Source organism: Pseudonaja textilis, chromosome 5 (assembly GCF_049901715.1).
Source record: "Pseudonaja textilis isolate UNSWEBS1 chromosome 5, rPseTex1.2, whole genome shotgun sequence".
Lineage (NCBI taxonomy): Eukaryota > Metazoa > Chordata > Lepidosauria > Squamata > Elapidae > Pseudonaja > Pseudonaja textilis.
Window position 1 is genome coordinate 65,019,208 of NC_141994.1, and position 27,030 is coordinate 65,046,237.

Here is a 27,030-nt window from a genome sequence, read left to right on the forward strand (position 1 = left end):
AAGTGAGGGGAGCCGAATGTCAACTCATAAGACATTTTGTATACATGTTTTATAGTTGACAATAGAAAGAAGGGTTTCAAAGAGCAGGCAATAGTATGGAATCAAAAGTACATTCCATTCATATTTTCTTCAGAGACTGATTAGATGACTGAAGCTTCTGCCACAAAACAGTCTAATTGGAGAGCATGATTGATGACTCTTGGCTATGGATGTTTTTCATTGGATGATACACCCAGAGAGGTGGGGGGAAAAAGCAGGATCAAGGGTGACAGTGAATTACATATCTCAGTTGTAAATGTTTCTACATTCTGTGCGTGTGTGTGCGTGTGTGCGTTGGTTGAATTTCTTCATGTTGGTTATAAATAGGTTCAGGTTTAGTAATGATCAGAGAGATTTATTGAGACTAAATAATACACATTGTTTGAATAAGCAAATTTAACATTCAGACAATGAAATAAATCCTCATTTGGCTATATTTCTGATTATATCTGTTATAATTTAGGTAATTTGAAATAGATTCTGTATAAAATAAAATCCAGATTTTCCATTTAAAAGGTTCTATTTTTTATATTACAGTTATTTTCACTTTTATACTAAGAAATTTTCATCACTTATGGAATATTATCCTATTATAATACATTAGCTATCATACAATATTGGTATAATATGCACTGTTGCTTTCAACCGACAGTGAAATTACCTTAATGTTATTAGTGAAAACTTTCAAATTAACTCCATGCTACAGTTTTTTATATAATTATCCAGCATTCATAGCATTTCTAAGATATTGTAAAGTCTCTGAAACAAATCAGTTAAAAGTAAAATTGGAAATAAAGGGACATGATAACAGTCAGAGAAGGAACAACAGACTAAAAAAGCAGGGAAGAAATTAAAATTAAGGGAGATTATAAATGAAGAGTATGGTTTTAATTTAAGCTACCATATTTGATATAGGTTGGATAAAGTAGAAGCCAAAACAAGTAGGAGGCAATCATCTGTACCAGTTTGTATTCTCAAAATCCTGGAATTTTTCAGCAAGAAATAAAAATACACTTCATCTCTGCTGTAATTTATAGCTAAACATAAGTTTTGGCTGGATACTGGTCCCATTCAGGCTGCATAAGCCATCAGAATATGTTGAAGGATTTTATACAGTGCTTCCCATTCATCCCTTGTGAACATAATCCAGCCTGTTCATTTTACCTTCAGTGCACAGACCAAAAGCATTTAATGAAGCAATCAATATACAAGAAGTGCCTATATCTTGTCCAAATGGAATTGCAAATGAAGACATTTTCAGAAAGAGAGTTTTAGACTGATGCATTCTGTGCTAGTACGTACTTTAGTATCTACAGTGGGAAAACGTGAAAACAAAAATAAAGCTTATGTACCAAATGAAAGCAAGCAACAATTCACAATTAGTGGAAGTTCTCTGAGTCCCTTCATGCTATTTTCAGTTAATAACATCTTAAATTGGAAGTAATACTAACCATTCTAAAACAAAAAAAAAATATTTCAAAGGTGTTCGGTTTTGCCATTGTTTCCTATTTTTTAACATGAAAAAATTAGGGAAACATTTTCAGAAAACTATTCTCCCCATGCTCTATTTTTCCTCCTCCCTCCTTTTTATTTTTTTCTGGGCTTTCACATTCCAAATTAAATTAAATATTCGATGAAAGGCTACAAAATATAAGAAAGGTGTGACTGTAAGAATCCCCATACCTTTTGACAAAGTTGGATGACTTAATAAAGAATGGCATTCCCAATTCTTAAGGAGAAAACAGTAATAGTATTTCTACTACTTAACTATTTTATGACTTAAAACCAAGTCATAAGACTAAGAAAAAAAGTGGTAATTAAACTAAATTGGCTGATGTATGTGACAGGCCACATTTATCACATAGATATGTGCCAGAAGATAGAGAAAGTAAGTTTGAGGTTCAAAAATGAAGTGAGACTTTTAGCAGGAAGTTGAGATTGGAAAAAAAAAAGTGACATACAGCAGAGAAGCAGGATCAAGACAAGAAAACTGTATTTCTAGGGAAAGTACAACTGTACAGAAGGAAAAGAATAAAGTAGAGAAACAGATACTTTCAACTCACACAGTTTGAATGTCAGTGAAGAATTTAAGAAGGATTATTAGCTTATTAGTACAAAGATGGTAGCTAATCATCATAGGATGGAAGGAAAATCTAAATTCAATTAAGAAAACCTGAGACTTGAGGAACTCCTTCATGGTTTCTGCTGGAACAAACATAAAAAGGAGTACAACAACCCTGAAGAGAAGAAGCAAAAGGAACCAGGACAAAACTATGTGATTGTTTTCAAGGGAAAAAGAAGTAAAAATGAAACAGTAGTTTGTGATGTGAAAAATAAAAGAGGAAAACCTCTGCTTCAGCAAAAGAAAAAAACCAAAAACCTTGAAACAACTGTCTCAATGAAGTAAATTACACTTAAAAAAATCAAAAGTAGATTGTCTGAGGTGTGAAGATGAAGAGAAAAAGAATTGGTTGATGAATCCTGAATATTTTGAGAAAGAAACTTAGACAAAAGAGATTATAACTGAAAACAAGAAGGGAGGAGCAACTACATTGTCTTTGTCCCAAAGGTGCTTTTCCAGGAGGCAAATGGACTTTCTAGTTTTTTTCTTTGAAGATGTTTTGTTTCTCATCCAAAAAGCTTCTTGGATGAGAAGCGAAATGTCTTCAAAGAAAAAACAAGAAAGCCCAGTTGCTTCCTGGAAAAGCACACTTGGGACAAACATGACCTCGATGACTGAGAATCTCTACAGACTTTTACATGATCTTTGGATTCATCAAAATGAACAAAACGGGACTGGTCTGACTTTCTAAAGTTTTTTACCTCAGTAGCTTCCTGAAGGTGTTTTTCTAAAGGTCAGTTGACTCTACTGAATTGTGTTGATGCTGGTACCAGCTGCCTTAAAGAAAGAGAAGCTCTTGAAAATCATTCTTGAGCCAAAGGTTGTTCGAAAGGCCATAACTCGGTAGGTTGTAGGACTGGAACTATAGACTAAGCTCAAAAAGAAGAAAGGAATTGTGGATGGAAGCCAAGAGAAATGAGCCTGAATTTTAATGCTCAGTTTTTCTTGGGTAAATATGCTAACCATGCAGCTCTTGCTGTTTCTAAAAGGATACAATTATCGTACACCACAGACCAAGTCAGCAAATACTTGCCTTGGTTATAATAACTAACACCACAACTGTTTTTCAGAAAAGAAGTAACTCGAATTTTACCAAATTTTTAAGATGTCAGTGACCATGAGAAGTTCAAAATGTATTAATGTTCCCCTTTAATATGCTGAAACAGCTGGCACTGGGAATTTGAACTAGAGACTTCTAAAGACTGCATTTTCTGAAAAGACATTTGGCTTTATATCAGTCAGGATTCCCCTGTTCTTGGCAGATAAAAAGAAGCCACAAAAATCATAAGTTTTCCATCCTTGGGGGAGAAAGTTGCCTTGCCTTTTTTATTTCTTCTCTTTATGTTGCCATTTTGAAAATGGAGTTCTTTTGCCTTTAAGAAAAATACAGAAGGCAGAATTTTAGAAGTTTTATTCCCTTGAAATTTTTGACTTCTTCAACATACATATGTTTGATCTTCATTTCAACAATACTGATAGATAGAGGTGATATGATCTACAAGTACCACGTACCAATTACATTTTGCAGTCCATTGTGTAATTTAAATAAACATAAATGAAAATTTCACATGTGGACAAAGTGAATACTTCTGTACATTTATCACTACCTCAAATATTTAATATTAGAATCAGGTGACTTTTTTTTTAGAGGATTGTTAGAATGTATCTGGGAGAAATCCTGTTGTTTAAACTCAGACATGAGTTTGATTTGGTCTTTGTTGTTGAAGTGTGTACGTAGATCAAGAGAGCTCTCTGAACCCATCAGAGGGGTTATAGAAGTCTCTGAGTCTGGGAAGGGATTTAAAAAGATCACCAAACAATTGGACACAATCATTCTGCTGTCTGGAAGATCAAGTACAAATGGAGAAGGTTCCAGACAATCACCAACTTGTCCAAGCAAGCAATCCCAACAAGTTGAGGCAGAGAGCAGAAAGAAAGATGTTGAAAGACATCTCTAAGAACACCAGAATTTCATCATATGTCCTACAGGTAGCTCTCATCAATATTGTTGTCAAATTGCAGGAATCCTTCTATCCTTAGAAGATGGACATATTAGATCTACAAGGTAGGAGTGTCAGGAAGAACCCTTTGCTAAGTTTAAAAATATCAGGTCAAGACCAAAGTTTGCTCATAAATATCTTGATAACGACTAGGACTTCTGGATGGACAAGACAAGGATAGAATTATTGGTATAGTACCAGAAGACTTCTTTGTCAAAGCCCAAAGTCTGCATTTCATCTGAACCTGATATCAGCTATAAGGCATGGTAGTAAAAATATTTTTGACTGGGTCTGCTTTGTTGCATCAGGACTCAGGCAGCTCATAATCCACTGTGAGTTCTTCATTGTACCTTGACAAAATGTGAGACCATCTGCCATAAAATTGAATCTCAACCCAAAGTGGATTTTGCAACATGACAATGACTCACAATATTTGAGTGACTCCACCAAATAATTGCTGGAGGGAAATGGATTTTGGATTCTGGAATGGCCAAGACAAAACCCAGAATTAAATCTAACTCAAGTTGCTCTGAAGTGATTTTTCACAACCTGTAGATGCAAGAAAGCCCTCAAATATCATACAGCTGAAAAACGTCTGCATGGAGGTGTGGGGGTGGGGAATCCAGTGAGTATCAGAAACCGATAGATAGACCAGGGGTGTCAAAATCAAGGCCTGCAGGCCGATCCAGCCTGCGGGGTGCTTAAATCTGGCCCATGGGATCGGCTTGGAAAAGCAAAGGATCACCCCGTGGTGCCTCGGGTACTTCAGTGCCCATTTTGAGCCTGGACAACCTCCTGCACCCTGCCCTTTTGGTCAGCAGGGTGCTGCAGGGGGCATCTGTCCTGTCTCCCCCTACCCCGGCAGCCTGCAGAGGAGAACTACAACGCTGAACTGGCTTTCAAAAAAAACCTGTTGGACACCCCTGAGATAGACAGTTATAAGAAGTATTTCCCTGAGACTGATTCTGCCAAAGGGACAATACCAGCTATTAGAGCAAGGGCTTACTTATTTTTTCCACAGAACAGTTGTTAATTTTTTTATGGCATCAATGATTGAAAAGTCAATTTTCATAATTTTTTTTCAATTACATCATTTTTACCTTTATATATGGTTTGAAATAAGATAAAAGATTGATATGTCCACTTATGCTTTTTTTTAAAAAAAAAAAGACATGTCATGCACTTAGTTTTCCTAGGACTGCAGCTTCATTTCTGCTTTCCTGATTTATTACTAGATAGCTTCTTTTGTGTTTCAAGTGTTTTGTTTTTCTTGTTGCTTTGTAAGCTGTCATGGGAACATTCATTCTGAAGCTTCAGAGTAAAATGAATCATAAAGCAGCTCCTCCAATTGAAAAACCTCTTTTGTGTGCATATATTTAAAGCTGAAGATTTCATTCTATGGGATAGAATTTTGAAACCCTTCTGGGCCTTTTCACAATGTACAGAGTAGAATGCAAATTGCCACCACATTATCCATTGGGTGAGAGTTGTATTTCTTTTTTTAAGGAGTGGAATGCAGACGCATTAGATCTTGGGCAACCTGTTTGCGTGGCAGTGAAAACATGTAAAAAAAACCATTGCTTAAAGCCTAGATTTCACAGACATTCCTTGCTTATTAAGTAGATCCTTGATTGTGCAGAGAAGAAATTGGATGTTTCAGATAAAAGCATTCAGATATTTATTATGCGAAAGGGCCAGTATGCATTACCCAGAATCACCTGGATTGTTGTAAAGATCAATGTTTAGCAAGAGATCAAATTCAACAAAAACAGCCTGGAATATAAAGCCTGGTCAAATTTGATAGTAAAAGGTAGTCTTTGTTTAGCAACAAGTCGCTTAGCGATTGGTCGAAGTTACAACGGACTTCTCCGGAACTACTTACAACCTGTTTTGAAGTTCCTACAGCAGTCACATGATTGTATTTTGGGTGTTTGGGAAACGAATTTGCCATTACAGTCATTTGTAGTATCCCGCACAATTTCTGCATGTTTTGACATTTGCTTCTCTTTTCTGGCAAAAATACCCATTGGGGGAAACAGACTTGTTTAACGACTTCCAGGTTCATTTAACAACCATGCATTTGTTTAAAGACTGCTAGAAGTAAAGGTTGTAAAATTGGGCAATTGTAATGTGTCATGCACAAAGAAAGGTGGAAATGCTGTTACCACTTCATTTTAAAGGTAGTTGCCCTCTTCAACGGAGCAAATTGTAATGCAAAAACTATTAGCAACATTCCTAATCCAAATTTGGAGGAGTTTGTGTGGGACAGTGGCTCAAGGGTTAAATTAGGACCAGGTTCAACATGTCCATCATGGAAGCTGATTGTGTGACTTTGGGCCAGTTCTTTTTTTTTTTTTTTTCAGCCCAAAGCATTTCACAAATTTCTTGAAAGGGAAAATTGGAAGATGTTCGTGTGTGTATTGCCTTGGGCTTCTGGAGGAAAAGGGGGTGTTATTTTCAAAATGTTGTCATACCTACTTTTATTAACCATCAGGTCTTTGGAATGCAGTGGTATAAGTTGTGTTAGTAAATAAACAATTCTATGGTGCTTCAGCATATGAGATGCTGTAGATGTTTTCTGACTGTCCCATTCCATAAAGGATATAATAAAGGTGGCCAAAGGGTAGAGGAGGGAAATCAAAATGTTCGGGGATTTGAACTCCTTTGTTGTAGCAATAGGCTACAATTTTTTGGACACGTTTGCTTTGTAATTTGAGGTGGAGACAGGCATGTCATAAAAAAGACCCCTCTCTCATTCAATAGATGGGCAGAAAATGGGGGAAAAAAGAACAGGTATTGTGGAAAGCTGATGAAGTGATGACATGTTTAAGGTGTAATCTATTCTGCATAGTATGAAGAAAATAAATGGGAAGAATTTTTCCTCCTCCCTTTCATAACAGGGATTCGGGGATCATCATCCATTAAATCTGGTTGGAAGGAGATTTAAAAGAAACAAGACAAAAGGAAAATTGTCTTCCCATAGTATATAATTACCTTGTGAAATTTATTATCACCAAACATAGCAATGGCCGCCCACCTAAATAGCTGTAAAAAGAGATTGGATGACAGGTCAATTAAGAGCTGTTCATCCCGAAAATTTAATGTCACCTCTATATTAGGAGCAGCAGGCATCTAGAAGTTAAAGCAGGATAGTGTTAGGAATATAATAATAGTCCTGTTTATGAGCACACCAGAAGCATCTGGTTGGCCACTGAGAAATAAATTTCTGCCTTAAGATACTGACTTTGCTTTTATCAATCAGGCTATTTTTATGCATTTATATCACAGTATATCATGTGGAAATGTTTATGGCTTAAAGGACTGCACCTTTAATTTCAGGCCCTGGCTGTAAAAATCTGGTTATAAATAAAATTGCTCGGGTTCTTGAATACAAAATTGCAGTCAGGGTTAGGGCTAGGTTGAAGGCTTTTCAGTGGATCTGTGATAGATGGACCCATCCTCATTATTAAAGTGTGAAAGAGTCAGGAACAGATTGTGGGCAATATTTCTGGTCCTTTTCTAGTTACATGAGATTGGCACTCAGATGCATCTAAAATGATACATGTCATTTTCCCCAGCATATTAACAATGTATGTATGTTTCCTTCCCTATAGATATAGATAGATGCCTATGATTCTTTAAGGTAGTGGCTGTAATAAAATAATTATCCCTTTTTGTATGTCATTACCATATAGCTAATATTTGGTTGGTGGCAACAAACTGAAGTGGAAACTCGGTAAGAGAGAGGTTCTGTGTATAAGGGATTTTCAGAACTGGAAACTAAGATGGCACTTACTAAATTTATAGGCCAAGTGACACCCAAAAACTGGGTGACTCACAAAACACATTTTTAAAAATACAATCAGAAACTGAAATGAAGCATAAAAGATAACAAGATGACTAAAACTGGACTGGAACTGAAATACACTTAACACAATCCATGGGAGCATCCCTCAACCCTCACCAAAGGCCTGGGTGAAAAGTCAGGTCTTCAAGCTCCTTCAAACCACCAGTAGGGTGGGGGCTACCCAAATTTCATAGGAAATGTTATTCCAGAGGGCAGGCGCTACTTCAGAGAAAGTCTGCTTCCAGGATCCTGATAGGTGGCATTCCTTTAATTGAAGGAAAGCAGGAAATTTGTCAGGCATATATGGGATATATGTGATCCCTCAAGGGATCCAGCCTTTTGCCATGAAGGGTTTTGCAGGTAACAACTAGGATCTCAAATTGCACCTGGAGCAGATTGGCAGCCGGTTCAGCTTGCGAAGCAGAGATATTACATGGGCGTATTGAGGCATGCCCCTCACTAGTATACCATTGTCCTGGCCACGGCTGCTATCAGCTGCTGAGAATTGTAGTGGAGAAGGTGCCCCTCCCATGAAGGAACAAGTGCATAGCCTGAGGATTTTCCTTTATTTCAACATATCACTGGAGACAAACAAGGAGGATATTGAACCTAGCTGGGTTCAGACCCTAATAATTTATCAACTGGATTACTGTAATGATTCACTTTTTAAAAAATGTCTAAAGCTACAGTCATTACAGAATGCAGCTGATTAATCAATCTCAAAAGCAACATGCAGTAGAACCTCTGGTCACGCCCATAATTTGTTCCCTAACTTTGGAACCTGATTTGGTTGGGATTCGAACTTAATTTTGGAAATTTGGCTTACAAAAAAAAAAAAAAATGGCGTGGAAGAGGAAATTGGCAGTGAAAACAAAAAAAAATGTGGATTTTTTGGTCAGAACCCGATTTGGTGGTGGTCAGAAGCGTTTGTGATCAGAGGTTCTACTGTACTTCCTGCCTGTCAGATACCTGGCCAATTTAAGGACCTCAATACATAAAAAATAACAAATGGAATAGAATAGGAATAGGAATTGAATTTATTTATTGGCCAAGTGTGATGATATCCAGCTAACTATTTAGATCAAAGTTCCTTATTCCCCAACCTTTCCAGCTTTGCAGATGGGGGGTAGGGGGAGGAGAGAGATGATTTTGTAGGAGCAACTGGCAAGTATGTGCATGTAGCTCCATTTGCGCAAGTGACATGAACTTGCGCCCACCACTCATGTAAATAGAGCCCGCTGCTCGTTCAAGGGAGGATATGTGCATTTGTCCTCTGTTTCTGCAGCCCGGTTGCAAATAGCTCATGGCCCATTAGTGGGCCAGAGCCCAGAGCTTAGGGATTCCTGATTTAGATTACCTGGGAAAGTTCTACTTGGATTTATTTTGGAGGATTTGATTGATAGTCCAGAGTCTGTTTTTCTCAGGGGCAGTCCTGCAGCTTAATGAAAGTCTTCTTTGAGTGGGTCTCTTGCCATCTTTTAAAAACATGGCTGTTCACTCAAGTAGTACAGCAACCGTGAAAACTCAGTTGCTTGTTAGGTTTTCTGTTATTTTCCTTTCTTGCTTTTTTAAAATGAAGTTTGATAACATCTCTTTTTTTTTTTAAGCATGTATTTGCTTATCGTATTTGTGTATTGTTCTCAAGAATGTTTGCTGTTTTGTTGTGATGAAACACAGCAAAACAGCCATATTAAAGATTGGCTTTAATGTTATCTTGTAAGCCATTCTGTTTGACTGGAAATGCACCAGAGAAATTAAACGAGTAATGAAAGGAACAGGTAGAGCTATGGAAATGAGATTCCAGTGCCGGGGAATTCAAGAAATGGCTGAGCAGATGAGGGACAGAATTAGGGCTGAATTATTTCTCTGAGATCCCCAACTTCAGCTCCAAACACAGTTTTGAAAACTAATATATCCTACTGTTCTGTGATGAAAAACGAAGGCTGTAATAATAAGCCCTAAAATGTAATTAACATGGTTTTTAAATGACAACAACAGAACAGCTTCTTCAAGAGCCTCGTTTCTCAGCCTTACCTCTAGAATTCTAATACCCATCCAACCCATCCAACCACACTGCAGATACAAAGGGTGTTTAGAGTGGCCTCTGTCCATTAAGGTCTTTCTCATGCTTGACTGAATAATGGGTGATCGATTCCCTGCCATGCATAAGCAGGGAGTTTATTGGAATCATCCACCCAATCCATTCTTTGTTTGTTTTTGCCATTCAAAAAGAATTCACTCAAGCAAGCATGTCAAAACTCTGTTTAAGGTGGTCTCACTACTTGCACTACTTGACTTACCACCATAACTGAGCCCAAAATTTAAGTTGCTAAGCGAGACCTTTGTTAAGCGAGTTTTGCCCCATTTTCTGATCTTTCTTACCACAGTTAAGTTAAGTTACTGGTAGTAACCTGATTGTTAAGTGAACCTGGCTTCCCCATTCACTTTGCTGGTCAGAAGGTCACAAAAGGGGATCCCATGACCCTGGAGTGGAGTGGAGTGGAATGGAATGGAATAGAATAGAACAGAACAGAACAGAACAGAACAGAACAGAACAGAACAGAATACTTTATTGGCCAAGTGTGATTGGACACACAAGGAATTTGTCTTGGTGCAAATACTCTCAGTGTACATAAAAGAAAAGATACATTCGTCAAGAGTCAAGAATCATCAGGTACAACACTTAATGATAGTCATAGGGTACAATCAGCAATCAAATCATACTAGGAAACAGTCAATAAAAATAGGATACGAACAACAAAGTTACAGTCATACATGGGAGGAGATGGGTGAAAGGAAGGATGAGAGAATTAACAGTAATACTATACTTCAACCATCATAAATATGAGCCAGTTGCCAAGTGTCTGAATTTTGACCACGTGATCATGGAGATGCTGCAATGGTCATAAGTTTGAAAAACGGTCAGAAGTCCCTATTTTCAGAGCCATTGAAACTTTGAACTGTCGCTAAATGAACTGTTATGTCGAGGACTACCCATACAGGCCAATTGCCAAGTGTTTGAATTTTGTGATCATGGGGATGCTTCAGTGGTCATAAGTGTGAAAAATTGGTTATAAGTTAGTTTTTTTCAGTGCTGTTGTAACTTTGAACAGTCAATAAATGGTTTTAACCTGAGGATTACCTGTAATTGCATTAGTTCAGCCGTTTGAAGGATGACATCTTCTACTCCCTGGAAGCAAAAAAAAAAGAAAAAGAAAAAAAAAAGGCTCCTGTTGGACAGACAGAATTGTGACCCATTTCCTAGTGATGTTGTTCTCCAGTGCATGTTTCTTCTTCTTCTTTTTTTTAGAGCAGACAAGATAACATTTGAAAACCCAGCACCTCGTGAAGTAAATAACATTCCCAACCATCGAGAGCTAATTAAGCCAGAGACTCAGAACAATCAGCGGAACAGAGAAGTCTGCAAGACGGAAGAGAAGAAATGTTTAGAAGCAGAAAAATATGGGTTTCAGAAAGTCGGGCGCGATAGGCCCTTAACAAAAATCAACAGTGTAAAACTGAATTCCTACGGGTCCGAGTATGGAACTTTGCCAGCCGGTGCACTTTCATCAGGCCATTACAGGCCAGTTCATTTAAATGGGTCAGAGAAAGCCATGAACCTCATTCTGGGAGATTCCAGCGATGGGATCCATCACAACGCCATGCATTCACATATAGAATCTGAACGTGTCATCCAAAGAACGAATTCGATGTTACAGTTGGAGCAGTGGATTAAAATACAGAGAGGGAAAGGACAAGATGAAGAAACAAGAGGGTGAGTAATTTCAGAATTCATGAATATCTGAAGTCTTAATGTATGCGATGATTCATTTTTTGTTCTGTGGAATATTAATTGGATTTGGAAAGGTTCTTGAACGTGTTGCACGATGTTTCAAACAGGTGGTGAGACGCTAGCTGAAAGTATAAAGAAATGATTTGTAATTCTCCTTATTCCAAATATCTGTGTCTAGGGATAAGTATTATTCATGAAAAAAGGGTTATCTTAGCTAGAAAGATTTCTCCTTATTTATTTTTTTGTTCAGCTCAGCTTCCTAAATTTTCTTTTCTTTTTTTAAAGATTAGGCGAGAATCAATAACTTTGACTCCCTAATTAAAGTTTTTAATTCCATTTTTCTAGCAGTTGCTAAGTCACTAGATCTCAATGATCTTGGGTGAAAAATTTCCTACTGTTACTGATGGTGATAGATTTAAATTAGAATTTTTGCCAAGAAAACCATGTGCTCCCTTTATTATTTATTTGTAACACATTTCATATATAAGATTGGGCAGCTAACAATTAAAACAAAATAAAAAGTAAAAATACAACCAATAATTAAAAACATAAATAACTTAACACAGCATAAAACAGCAGCTGAGAACCATCACAGCATTTTACAATCAATATAAGCATGATGGCGGCTCTCCCGCACTATCAGGGCCCCAGTCTTAATGGCAAAGATGTATTTTAAGAGCTTTGTAACCACCTACATCTTGAATTGGTTTATGTTAACTATATAATTTTGCTACAGTCAACTAAAAGTGCAATTATTTTTCTAAACCAGGGGTCCCCAAACTTGGCAACTTTAAGACTTGTGGATTTCGACTCCCAGAATTCTGGTCTAAACCATAAATAGAATTTCTTTAACTTTGTGACAGAAAATGCTAACATTAATATACCTTTGAAGTCTATTTGGAACATGAATCCAATACAGTAGAATATTTCTGAATTATTATAGGTATTTATGCACAGTGTAAGGCATTTTAATGTGAAACCCTAGCAGCTTTAATATAACTGTTACTGGCTGAATGATCTAGGGAATAATTTAAACAGAATGTTACAGAACTAACATTTCTCCTGTGCTCTTGGTTTTTGTTGTATTTACAGAAAGAAACACATAGAAACATGAAAATACATGTTTTTAGTATTTAAAGACTTTTAAAATGTGTCCCTGATGACTAAGGGAGTTAAGACTAGAATATTTTGTTCGGCATGACAAGAGATAGAATTTTTAGGAGTCCTTAGAAATACCCAGTTCTGCTTGTTCCATTTTAGTACAAAATATTATGCTCCAGTAATTAAGTTAAAGTGACACTTTGATAAAATAACTACAAAAATGTGGATTAATTTAAATCAATGAGGTTTCAAATAATAGTATGGGGGAAATGCAGATCTTTCAGGAAGGTAGAAATAGCAGTGATTGGGGATTTTAATCACTGGGAAACTAAACTTTTTCAGGCATGGAGTCTTCAGAAAGTTTTCAATTTCCTTGCTGATAGGAAAGGACAAGATGATTTTTTTCCCCCTAATCCTATTGACCAAACTCAATTCAGAAAGAACATTGAATATTGAGTAGAGTCAAGAATCCCAAAGGTGCTTTTTGAAGAGGCAGCTGGACTTAGCAATAGCACTTAGTAATAGCACTTAGACTTATATGCCGCTTTACAGTGCTTTACAGCCCTCTCTAAGCAGTTTACAGAGTCAGCCTATTGCCCCCAACAATTTGGGTCCTCATTTTACCCACCTCTGAAGGATGGAAGGCTGAGTCAACCTTGAGCTTGGTGAGATTCGAACTGCCAACTTGCAGGCAATTGGCTGCAGCAGAAGTAGCTTGCAGTACAGCACTCTAACAACTGCGCCACTAAGGCTCTATAAGAACCAAAGCAGCTTTTTTGATGAGAAACAAAACGTCTTCAAGGAAAAAACGAAGGAAGTCCAGTTGCCTCTTGAAAAAGCAGCTTTTGGGACAACCTTGACCTGGATGACTGAGAATCTCCATAGATCAGTGGTGTCAAACTCAAATGACATTTTCCCATTTACAGAGCTGGGGTGGGTGTGGCCTGCGTGTGATGCATCCGGCCAGTAGGCCGCCAGTTCAACACCTCTACCATAATCAAGCCTGTCTCTTGGATTTAAAGGAAGCCAACTTTAATAAAGCCAGAGCAGAAGTTTTAATAAACTGAGAGCAATGATACCTTAATATTGTAACAAGCCCAGAGTCACCCTGTGGTAAGATGGGTGGAAGATAGATAGATAGATAGATAGATAGATAGATAGATAGATAGATAGATAGATAGATAGATAGATAGATAGATAGATAGATAGATAGATAGATAGATAGATAGATAGATTCCATGGCAGGAATTTCTAAAGAAATAGATAATCCCCTTCTTATAGAGGGGAAAAGTCCCTTCCTTTTTAGAGTTAAAAATAATAGAGTTGCATTATCTCTGCATGTGTTCCTGATATTTGCTATTGTTATCTTTAACCAACTCCTAATCCATCTCAATGTCTGGTTTCTGTATTATAATTAATGTGATCAGAAATTTTCTGATTGTAGCAAGCCAGGTTTCATTACATTACTCTTATTATGTAATGAACATGTCAAGGAGAAATTGATGCTTGGATCAAATGCCATTGTTTTACATTTAGGCAGGTATAGGAAATGGAAACCTCTGTCATTTGATTCCATCCTTTAATGCTGTTATCAGATTCATTGCACTGGCTGTTCTCCCAATCAATTTCAATCCACTGTAGAAATGTTAAAATGGCAAAAGCCATTAACCACACATTATTAATTGGCAGAAAGCCAATCCTTTTGATCACGGAGAACATCTTGATAGTTAAATATGGATGAAATTATTAGCACAGACCATGTAGTTAGAAATGATGGTTTTGCTTAAAGTGGATTTGTCAAAACAGCAGGATTTATGCCTGCTTTCTCTTTTAGGAAATACGAAAAGCAGTCCTCCCCCTTGACATGCCCACATATGCTATTTAAAAACAATATCATATTAATTTCAGGAAAGTCAATGAAATCTAGAGTGAAAATGGAATGGGAAGATCAGCTCCCAAGGAAGTAACAAATCTCTACTCATAAAAATCTCTAGCATTGATTATCCTGCCTTTCCATAATTTCAAGGCAGTTTGCAAAAATCAAGTTATTTTTTAATTTAAAGAACTTGTATTTTGCTTGGGGGAGCAGAGAAACTGATCTTGAGGACTTATAAAAGCATTCCACTTGTAAACCTGTTCCCATTGTTCCTGTGAGAAATGGGACTTGGTTGAGTCATAGTATTTCCCACAGCAAGATAATCTTCCCTGTCTCCTCTGCCTCTGTTTCCTTTGCAGAAGGCAACTGCATGAAAAGCCAACTATCTTGGGAGTAGGAGATGCTAGATCCATGATGGCGAACCTATGGCACACGTGCCACAAGTGGCACGCAGAGCCATTTGTGCTGGCACGTGAGCTGCAGTAGGTTTTTACTGCACTGTGCATGCACATGCCTCACAGCTGATTTTTTTCCCCAGTTAGTAGTTTGAGGCCTTTTTCAGCCTCCCAGAGGCTTGGAAAAAGCCTCTGCAAGGCTTCTCAAGCCGAATTATAGGCCCGCTTCATCACTTCCTATAATACCGGAAGTGATGAAACGGGCCCATAATTCTGCCTGAGAAGCCTTGCAGCAGCTTTTTCCAAGCCTCTGGGAGGCCGAAAAAGGCCTCAAACCAACTGGGGAAAAAAAATCAGCTGTGAGGCGCAGTGCAGGTAAGTGGGTGGGGGTGGGGATTGCGTGCACATGCTCAGGGGCGTGGGGAGGTGAGTGCGCATTGCATTCTGGGTGCTGGCACGCGAGTACGGGCATGCTGGCGCGCTCGCAATTTTTGACACAGAAGCTCCAAAAGGTTAGCCACCACTGTGCTAGATACAGAAAGGGAGAGAGAAACTAGGTTAGAAGAAGCTGGATAAAGAACTCAGTCTCACTCCTTCACATGCACAGGTAGTCCTCGACTTAGGATCACCACCAAGCCCAAAATTTCTCTTGCTAAGGGAGACATTAGTTTTTCCCCATTTTACGACCTTCCTTGCTACAGATGTTAAACCAATTGCTGCAGTTGTTAAGAGTTAGTGACACGGTTGTTAAGTGAATCTGGCTTCCCCATTGACTTTGCTGGTCAGAAGATCGCAAAGGGGATCCCATGAACCCCAGGAGACTTGCAATGGTCAAAAATCCCTTTTTTTTTCCAGAGCTGTTGTAACTTTGAACTGTTGCTAAATGAACTGTTGTATGTCGAGGACTACTCATACAGGCCAGTTGCCAAGAGTTTGAATTTTGATCACATGATCATGGGAATGCCACCATGGTCATTTTCCAGTGCACATAACATAATAAGTATAACATTGATCACTTTTAGATTCACTCATATCTTATTTCTGGCAATCCCTAGTAATGTATATTATTAAAAAATACATTCATGTGAACTTCTCCAGTTGGTACCTCCCAGATTGCTGAAACTGCAATTATTATTGGTCAGACTAGGGGAAATTCTACCGTTAGTAGTTGCATGATAATTTACATGTGGATTGCTAGTGGTATCACCTTCTCTAAAAAGCAGCCTCTTTTGGCTTGAATGGATGGAGTAAGGTATAAATTTCTCTCTTGTTTGACCTGAGGTTGCAAGTAGAATGCAAGACCAAATTACCTGTAGAGATAAAATGTGGGGAAAGAACATTTAAATGTTACTTATAATGTACCCATTTATTTTCCAGAATGGCTAATGGAGATTTCTTGTTTCAGCATAATTTCTTATCAGACTTTACCAAGGAATATGCCAAGCCATCGAGCCCAAGTCGTACCTCGTTATCCAGAAGGTTATCGCACTCTTCCAAGAAACAGTAAGACCAGGCCAGATAGCATCTGCAGTGTAACGCCTCTTTACGATAAAACCCTTGGATCCTTGCCAGCCGAGGAGAAAAGGAGATCGATGCGAGATGACACCATGTGGCAACTCTACGAATGGCAACAGCGGCAGTTTTACAATAAGCAAACGACTCTGACTAGACACGGTACTTTAAGTAGCCCCAAAACCATGATTAATATATCTGATCAAGCAATGCATTTGATTCCCACATCACCTTCCCATGGTTCAATAGCAGGTTTCCAAGGATACTCCCCTCAGAGGAACTACCGGTCAGAAGTGTCCTCCCCGGTACAAAGAGGAGATGTCACCCTTGAGCGTAGACACAGACCACATCATAACAAGGTGAGGGCTTTTGCTTTCTACAACTTGTTGCAATTTATGTCCTCATAAAAGGTAGGCCAAATGTACAGCAACCACTCTCGGACAGCCATCTCTTATTTGCAATTTTATTATAATACAGATAGTCCTCTACTTACAATAGTTACAACACCTAGAATACTGTATCCAGTTTTGGTCACCATACTATAAAAAAGGTGTTTACACCTTAGAAAGAGTGCAGAGAAGAGCAACAAAGAAGATTAGGGGACTGGAGGCTAAAACGTCTGAAGGACGTTTGCAGGAATTGGGAATGTCTAGTCTAGTAAAGAGAAGGACCAGGAGAGACATGAAAGCAGTGTTCCAATACTTGTGGGGCTATCACAGAGAGGAGGGGGTCAAGCTATTTTCCAAAGCACCTGAAGTCCAGACAAGGAATAATGGATGGAAACCGATCAAGGAGAGATTCAATAAGGAGAAATTTTCTGACAGTGGGAGCAATTAACCAATAGCAACAGCTTTGCCTTCAGAAGTTGTGGGAGCTTCATCACCGGAAGCTTTCAAGAAGAGACTGGACTACCATCTGTCAGAAATGGTGCAGGATCTCCTGCTTGAGCTCATGATCTGCTTCCCAAACTCTTGAAAGTTTTAAGCAAAGTATAGGGAAAAAGCATACCAATAAATATATCCGGATGACACATTTGAGCCTCTGTAGTAAATTTTCTTATCTATTCGCTGCCTTGAGATCTTCCTCAAAACAGGGTGGCAAATAAATGTTACTATAAATACAGTCAGAAGGATGCTGTCCTCTGGGACATCTTGATATTTGCAAAGTTTGAGATGAAAGTGCAACATTTCAGGATATTTGTACTGACAAATTATTAACCAACACCTTCACTTTGGACATTTTTCATAAATCCTAGCTTGACTCGGAAAAGCATGTTGAAAATATTACATTTAACCTTTGGTTCTAAAAGCCCTGAATTACAATGCCCATGGTTTGTTTGGGTTTTTTTCCCTTTCCCATAGCAGCATGGCTTTGTGCCTGACAGAAGGTCGATTCCAGCTGGCTTGAGCGTACAGCCTATTTCTCCCCAGAGCTTGCAAGGCAAAACTGTGAGTGGCATTTTTATATTTAGTCCATCATTTTTTATTTAAGAGCAACCTATAAAATACAGTATACAGTCTGACAACTGTTCTAGTTACAAGGTTCACATTAAATGTGATTTCCTGTCCTGATTCTTTCAGCAAATAAAGGGTATCCAAACAGGTCAATTCTGTCTGCGCACCTTAAATTTTGCAAGGATCATCTATTCTAACTTCATTTCAACTATTGTTTGAACTGCATATTTCCCGTCAGGGAAGGATGTAGACACTTCTGGGACAACAGTAGAGAGCACTTCTAAAGATTTTATTTTTTGTCTATTTCACAGACTATCTTGCCATTAAATGATAAAGAGGAAATGCCAGTTACTGAAGGTTATTATTATTTCATGATGGGAGTCACAATTAGATGGAAAAATTGCTGCTCTAGGTGATTGGTTATATACTGTGCTGTCTTATGACAAAGTTATTTACCCTGTAATTGCAATTTTATTCACATCATTAGAAGTACTTGACAGTTATGTATCAAAGCTTTAGTTCACAGATTATAGATTTCTGCAGACTTTCCCAAAATTCATTTAATTCAACCGTAACTATGTTTTATTTCTTCTTCTTGGGTATGTGTGTATTTTAAGATAGTTTTTCTTCAAATAAAATACGGATGGATTGTTTACACAGATGTAAGCATGTAGTAGAGAATATGCAAGGACTTCTCAAAATACTCAAGGAAATAATAGTTTATTAGTATAAAACATAGTACTGAAGATAAGATAGCTCCCTCTGCTGGGCTTCGTTAAATAGAATCACAGTCACTAATATTGTGTGCTATGAATGCCTTTTTTAAGTTTAACACCATGCAATGTGGATGTCCAAATCTAAATCCATTACAAAAAAATTGAGGGCCTAATTCCAAGGCTTCTGAATGGCCCCGTTCTTGTATACCAGATGCATCTACAAAAATGGGATATTCTCATCAGATATGAGAACAAGTCCTTGGCTCAGGAAAATTGAACATGGCCTATTGTAGAAAGGTTACAGTTTGCTATATAGAAAAGATATGTGATTGGTGACTAAAATTATTTGGGAGTTGTTGATACATGAATCAGTCTGGTGAGATTCATTTGTAGAAAATGGTGCGGACTTACATCAATTACTTCAGGAGCATAAAGGAGGCAGTTTTGGACATGGAAGATTAACACAGTCAAAAAGACAAGTAATGAAAAAGCTGTCTGTAAATAGCTGAAATCAGGATCCACAATAGAACGTAATACATAATAAATATTATTAACCCGATTGTGACTTTTTGTGTTGGACAAAAGACACATAACAGCAAATTATCAAATTAGATCACTAGAGTGATCTAAAATATTCAAGGTTAGGATTCTTCTTGGCACTAGAAGCTTGTAGAAAAGTAGAACAGTTTTCTCATTCTCCAGACATAAGATTTAGTTTAAAACTGCTACATGTCAAAGCAAAATAACTTATTTTGAAGCATTGACTGCATTTGTAGTTTAATAATAAGGTAGCTGTTTGATTCAAAAAGGCCTACACACCAGCTGTCTATCTGTGGATTGCAGGTTTATGAATCAGTGACACACTGATTGCTTTCAGAGTGCTTTTGCTTTCTATCACAATTTATCCTTGATCCTCAAACATCAAGCCGTGATTTTGTGCTTTCAGTTCAAGCTTAAATGTGCTGAGAAATAGCCTGGGGAAAACATGTATTAAAAGAAAGTAGAAAGAGAATTGTATTTTGAGTCTGCCATCTTCAATTGAATATTATTTTTTTGTAAAAAAAAAAAAAGGGTTATTTCATTCTTATTCTTTTTCCACCCTTGGAATCAGTTAACAGTTACCATAGCTTCTACTTTTCTGCGAAAATAATCAAGACATTTGGATACTCACAACCTCTTTATGGCTTTTTCCCAGCTTTGTGGGGTGGGAAGCAAACCAAGTTTGACTATGATGTGCACAAAATAAAACTAGCTGCGGTGACACCCCTTGTTATCCTTCTGTTTGATTCATTGAAGGAGTTTACTCTAAACTGGCTGCCCCTGGTTGAGACAGCTTTTGTTGGGAAGCATCATCGGTTCCCTTGCTCCAAAGGGACTAATATAACTTGGTTATACTCTACTAGCTAGCATGATTGAATGCAAGTGTAAAACCTAAGTTTTGTCTAGGACAAGAATGAACTAATTTTCCACTGTTGGCTTCTTACCCAATGTTCCTTTAGCCAGAGGAGCTCACCCTGCTGCTCATAAAGCTGAGAAGGCAGCAGGCCGAACTGAGTAGTATCCGGGAACACACATTAGCACAACTCATGCAGCTAAAACTTGAGGCCAGCAGTCCAAAGGTCAGCTATGAAGTGATGTTTCTCATGTGCCATTTTCCCTCATTCCAACTCTGTAGCCTTGGGCCGCTATTTCCTAATGTGGATTCTGCGTTCCTAGTTGTCTGTGGTGTTCTGCTATTAACCCTTTGAGTTCTGATGTTGAGATACATTGCTATCCAAACAAAGAGGGTAATTCAAAGGTTTTAATGAACTCTAAATTATGCAAATTACTAGATGACATACAAATCTGAAACCAGAACAGGTTAGAGAGGCCATAGATACAATCTGGCATAAGTGTTTCCTTCTCTTTTCTCATCCCTGCGACAACTTACGAATTGGTTTTAGCTGCAGGAAATACATCCATGTGTATCAAAGGGTTTATAGTTTGAATAGATTTAACATGCTGTATTATTTCCTCCCCCCCTTCATTTTGTTTTAATATTGAAAGCAAATTTTTGTAGCTAATATGACACGTGGAGAGCAATTGCAACCATATTTAACTTATCTCACTAATTAAATTAACTCATTAAAATTAATTTAAAATCCAGTATGGTTATTATTATTTTTAGTTCCTGTATGTCAATGAAATATTACTTAATCCATCTAAAGACCAATGTCAGTTTTACAGTTCCCAGTTTTCACTGAGTTTTACGTATGACATCTGCAGGCATAATCTTAAAATCGTTAAAAGTTAAGATGTGTGGTGTCCTTTTCTTTCCTGAATGACTTTTTCACCTCTTCGTATCTGTCCCCTTCTTTCTTTCCTTCTTCCTCTCTGAATGCTGGTTGCTAGAATGAGATTCTTTCTCATCATCTCCAAAGGAATGCCATTTATTTGGACCATCAGGTGGGACTCATAGCTTCTTTTTTGTATATTTATATGTAACAATATGTTGATTCTTTTTTGTCACGGAACTTGACAAAGTTGCTGAAATCCTGCTACCCTTTTAAAATAGTGAAAAACGTTTCTGCAGCGGTTAAGTGGCGCAAATTTAATTGACAAGGGACCTACCTCTCTTGCTCCTATTGGTCTATTGCTAGATCCCCCCAAAAAAGTACCGTATCATTTGGGATGCACTGTCTGAATTACAACGGGTAATTCTCAACTTACAACCATTCATTTAGTGACTGTTACAGTTCAGTGACCATTCAGTGCAGTTACAACAGCGCTGAAAAAAATGGCTGACAACCCGTTCTCACACTTAACAAGTATCACAGCATCCTAGTGATCACACGATCAAAATTCTAGTACACGGTAACCAGCATGTATTCATTTAATGATTGCAGCATCCCCGGGGTCTTGTAAACGCCATTTGCGGCCTTCCCAATCGGCTTCCAACATGCAAAGTCATTGGGGAAAGCCAGGTTTACTTAATGATCACATGACTCTAATAACCTCTGCAGTGATTCGCTTAACAACCATAGCCAAAAAAGATGGTTAAATCAGAGGTGACGCACTTAAAAACTGCCTTGCCTAGCAGTGGAAATTCTGGTCCCAATTAAGATCTTGGGGACTACCTGTAATTTGTGTAGTCCTTATTTAGAATAGTAATGGTGAAAGACATTTTAAGGATAATTATTTCTATTTCTTCCACTGACTCTCTGTTTTCGGAATTAAATATTATTAAACCTGGAGCCCAAGTCTGTGCCATTGTATTTATATTTTGCAGATGTTTTCCCTTACTGAGAACAGGCTTCACCAAATGCAAAAATGAAAATCTTGCCATTATCTTTTTGACTATTTTCTTTCTAACTTTTACTAAAGAAATTTACTAAAGAAATACTTTTCCTTGACCATCATCTGTCTTTGCGATTATAAAGCTCAATGTTTGATTGGAATGCTGATGAGCCAACATTAGCCCACAATGGGATACTCTGTCTGCCTGAGACCAGCCAACATTTTTATTAATTGGACCCAACATAAAATCTCGTTGTTTTATAAACTTTTTACTCGAAACGTAAAGGTTGATCTTCGTTTCACAATGTATACTGCTGTGATATGCAGTCAGTGTTCATACTGTTTCCATTGGAACAGTTGAAACATGAAATTCAATTAACTTCATATCTTAAGAATTTTGGAAGTGTCTCAAGCAAGAAATTATCAGGATTTTTGATTCAGCCTGCCCAGAAATAAAAATTATACATTCAGAATCATTTGAATTGAAACACTTTTACAAACTTTTAATCTGCAGGAGAAAATGGCAAGCAATTTCTAAAAACAGATTAGCATTCCCTGAGTAGTGTTATTAATATCACATGTTCCTTGAAGAGGCTTCTTTTCATATTATTGTACAATATATTGCACAATATCTTTTTGAAGCAAATATATATTTTCATAAGGTATGACAGTTAAATTTGTTTTGTGAAAGAGCACTTAGGGAAGCCCCTGCTTCATTTAAAATAGGTTTTATGGTGGCTATGTGTAATGCTAACACAGGATTTTCAGTTGTCTGCAAAAAATTTGGCAGACTGGGTTTGCAGGCTTATCATAGCAATGCTGAAAACTAAATTGGATTTCAATGCATGCAATTAATGTGCAATAATTTTAAGTCAGGTTGCTGGATTTATGTTCATCTTTCGGCAGCTTAAAATATTAAAACTAAATGCAGTAGGCTTGTATTTATATTCATTTCAGACATTGCTTGTGGAGCTGACTCTATCCCAAGTTGTTTTAGGAATAACTGAATAACCCTTGAATGACATCAGTTTTCATTCTTCCCTCATATCTGCTTATGAGCAGTACATCAGTGATCAGGTCACTCAGAAACTCTGAAATAGCCTAGTTTTAGCACACTGGAAATTCAATTAACTCAATGTCTCTAGGGACTCCCTATCTGCATGGAAACTCTATATCCTGCAGAGTTTTATATTTATATTTATATATATATATTTATATATATATATTTATATATATATATATATATATATATATATTTGTTTTATATATATATATACATAGGCCTATATGTATCTAGGTCTTTTCCCATGTAAGATTAAGAGTATCTTGGCGACGTTTCAGTGAGGTCCCACTCGCCATCCTCAGGCTGGTGCTTTCGGCTTCGTGCCAGTGCAAGCACGAACACAATACAGAAGCCTGATGATGGCAGATGAGATTCTGCCAAAACGTTGCTACAACTTTAAAAGCACAACTACAATGACGTGGGAAAATACCCGAACAAAGCTGAATACCATACATGTAAGTACCCACGAAAACTTAAAACACACACACACACACACACACACACACACATATATATATATGCAGTTTCACACAAGCTTTTGCTCTGCTGGGTCCTTGATGCTTTTCAAGCTTGGTTGTTTTCTTGCAGACATTTCATTACTGCTAGTACTGATGATGTTACCTAATTTAGTATTGAAACCTCTGCAAGAAAATGGAGATTCTCAGTCATCTAGGTCATAGTTGTCCCAAAGGTGCTTTTTTCAATAGGCAACTGGACTTTCTTGTTTTCCTTTGAAGACGTTTTGGTTCTCATCCAAGAAGCTAAACGTCTTCAAAGGATGAGAAGTGAAACGTCTTCAAAGGAAAACAAGACAGTCCAGTTGCTTCTTGAAAAAGCACCTTTGGGTTTGCAAGAAAAGCACCCAATTTAGAGTGCACCAAGGACCCCACAGTTCAACCCTGAGCTACAGAGATACATTCAGTCTATGAGTATTGGATCTGCTATTATCCTAAATACGGAATCGGACACCTCGCTGTGGGACAATTCAACAAGTACAAAAGTTAAATTAATTTTGACGGACCCGTGGCCAACAACAATAAAATAAAGTCAATTCAGAAAGAGTTAAAATAATTTTGACAAAAACATGATCACTAATAATAAAAGTACCTGAATTAAACAATTAATACAGGATTGAATTGTCCCTCTGAGAATTGTCTTGCAGTGAGTTGGCTGTGGGTAATTGTCTTAGTCCTCCTGAACAGACATTTCATATTTCCTATCTGAAGTGTGTTCATCAAAGGCCTATTTTTGAATAAAAACTATGCTAGTTTTGACAGCTGAGACCTGGTGTTACATTCATTCAAACATTCCCAGTAAATCTTTATTAAGCAAATGGATTGAAGTTGAAATTGCTAAATCAACAATAGAAACTAACTGTTCTTTGAGATAAAAATATCCATGTTTTTTGACCCTACTTCATACATTACCATTTGTTACGGTATACACAGTAGAACTTTTGCAACTGACAGAAATGAATTAAATCTCTGAAAGGAAATCTGTCTTCCCTTGTACTAACAACAGCCACAAAATCATTGGCATAAATAAAATATTGGTACCTAAGGAAATGTGCAACATTATTTGTATTTAGGAAAGATATAGAATTGCCTCTGTTAAATTTTGGTATGGAAAAGCTGTTGCATGAAATAACAGCCCTTTTTTATGATGTTGGAAAATTGTTAGAATGGGGAAAAAATTCTACAATAAAAAAAAACTCAGCTCTTGGTTAAGCGAGGTGCCTTCCTCACATACACATAGAAAATGTACCGTAGTTTGGCACTGACCTCTTACACAGCTATTGCAATTCGATTAACAGGTCCCATCTCTCATTTCAGTGTGTATCTTCTGCCATTTATTTCCTGGTTTTCATCTCTTTTCTAAGTAAATAGATCAGTGAAAACTGTAAAAAGGGACACATATAATCTAAAATTCTATATGCATATTGGTGCATTTTCTTGAACTGTATTAAACGGATACATGTTTTAGTTGAACCAAATTCTTAAAAGCTCTATGTCAAGAACACTTATTCTCCTTTTTTTCAATGGAAAGTCCAATAAATGAATTTAAAGTATTCAGAATTTTCTGTTCGGTCTTAGGACTTTCAAAACTTTATGATTGATCAATGCAGTAATAAGCAAACATGGCTTACAAAGCAGCTAATATAAATACTATGAGTCCTCAGTGATCATAACAGAAAATTGAGGTAGAAGCAATGTAAATATATTAACTGTTTTCAGAAAAACTATTCATATTTATGATGTAATATTGAAGGTCAGGAAATGTATATGAAAATTAAATTGGCATTCATTAAAAAAAAATCTTACAGTTTACACTGTAGAATGGTAACATAGCCACCATTCTTGCTTGTCATATTGCATACATGGCTTATCTTAGCTCTAGACCTGATCCTGCTAAGGTTTGGGAGGAGAAAGAGTTCCTTTAACAGAGAAAAAGTTGGGTGGAGTCATTCAATCTCCAAGTTGGTACGCTGTTGATTGGCTCCAAAAACCTCTACTTTGCCCAGAACAGGTCTTTATATTGCACAGCATTTTTATCCTACACTCTATTTATACGTCTTAATCTTTGTAAACTGAGTATATGTAAACGGAGTAATGAAAATAGCACCTTATTCATCTCAATTAATTATGTCCTGTCTCGGGAAGCTTTCTAGAATCTTATTAATGATATTTATGACTTAATCTAATATGGAATGTACACCAATCTAGTTATAAATTCATAGATATTTTTTTTCCAGTTTAGTTTAAGCAAGCTCTTTGGAATGTACAAGTTTACTAATCATGAGAGGAATTATAAACTGCTGCACTAATGGAAAACAATTAAAGTAGAGGCTATATTTACAGTGTCGTCTTTCAAATCTAGCCGTGCTGTAAACTGATGTTTGCTGTATGCTCCTCCTGATTTGAAATAGATGAAAGAGAATGAACCTTTAATCATCTTGGTTCACACTATGATTGAGAACTCGGCGCTAAGACCACAACTATACCATCAAGTAAGGTCTTGGATAGTGAATGAAATTGCTTTTTCTCATTGCAAAACTTTTCCTCAGTGACAGTTTTTGGTTGTTCCCCTCCAGTTTATCCATAACATTGGTGTTCCTCCCCTGTTTTTGTTTTTGGAAAACCACAAATCATCCATGCTTCCTACAATGTTGCAGTATCACTAGCATGGCTTTGCTGAACGTACTTGTCCTTGAGTATTAAGTGTCCCTTCTCTTTGGATAACCTTTCCCCCCTCCCCACTTTTCCAGAATATTTAACAAATGACTGCTTTTTGTAGATGAATCCCGTATATTCTGCTTCCGACATTTGTCCTAGCATGGATCTATGCAATCTCCTTTTTTTCTTTCTTTCTTTTACCTTTGAAGGAATTGATCTTGGTTTAATCCAAAAGCATGCCAGCCATGTTGTCATTTTCTGGCAGCTTTTTGTTCAAGGAAAAAAAAAAATTACTAAATGTTGTAGGTTCCTGGACAATTGCGTGCATTCCTTCTCTTGCTCGTTTTCTTGTCGCTCTTGGGAGTTAAAAAAAAAGATCAAAATCATTTTGATCTGGGGAATATAGCTCCTTAAGAGCACTATGTTCAGAAAGTCACAGCAAACAAAGTCAGTCTTGAGTCATGATTATTAAGAGAGGAAATATGCTGAATGGAAATATAACATCAACATATTTGTTAGAAAATCATTGGAATAATCGTTTAAACTTGAGCATCCTATATTTCACAGAATGCCAAATAAATTGATTGGTAATGGGGACGGTGTTTCCTTAAAGTCTATTTTTTTCAATTTATGATCTCAGGGATTCCCAAGTTCCAAACTCAA

The 27,030-nt window shown here is 37.2% G+C and overlaps 1 protein-coding gene across 42 annotated transcripts in view; it reads left to right on the forward strand.

Moving 5' to 3' along the window:
* The window catches only part of PLEKHA5 (pleckstrin homology domain containing A5), a 203,985-nt gene that overhangs the window by 134,655 nt on the left and 42,300 nt on the right, over positions 1 to 27,030 (forward strand). For 8 of the 42 annotated variants that reach the window (XM_087935151.1, XM_026713151.2, XM_087935161.1 and 5 more), the window contains 6 exons: positions 11,319 to 11,783; positions 16,579 to 17,044; positions 18,047 to 18,133; positions 20,355 to 20,474; positions 21,247 to 21,300; positions 26,121 to 26,201. In XM_087935151.1, coding sequence (XP_087791277.1) covers positions 11,319 to 11,783; positions 16,579 to 17,044; positions 18,047 to 18,133; positions 20,355 to 20,474; positions 21,247 to 21,300; positions 26,121 to 26,201 — 1,273 coding nt within the window. The remainder of the gene's footprint in view (positions 1 to 11,318; positions 11,784 to 16,578; positions 17,045 to 18,046; positions 18,134 to 20,354; positions 20,475 to 21,246; positions 21,301 to 26,120; positions 26,202 to 27,030) is intronic. The other 34 variants (XM_026712671.2, XM_087935164.1, XM_087935176.1 and 31 more) reach the window with 15 other exon arrangements.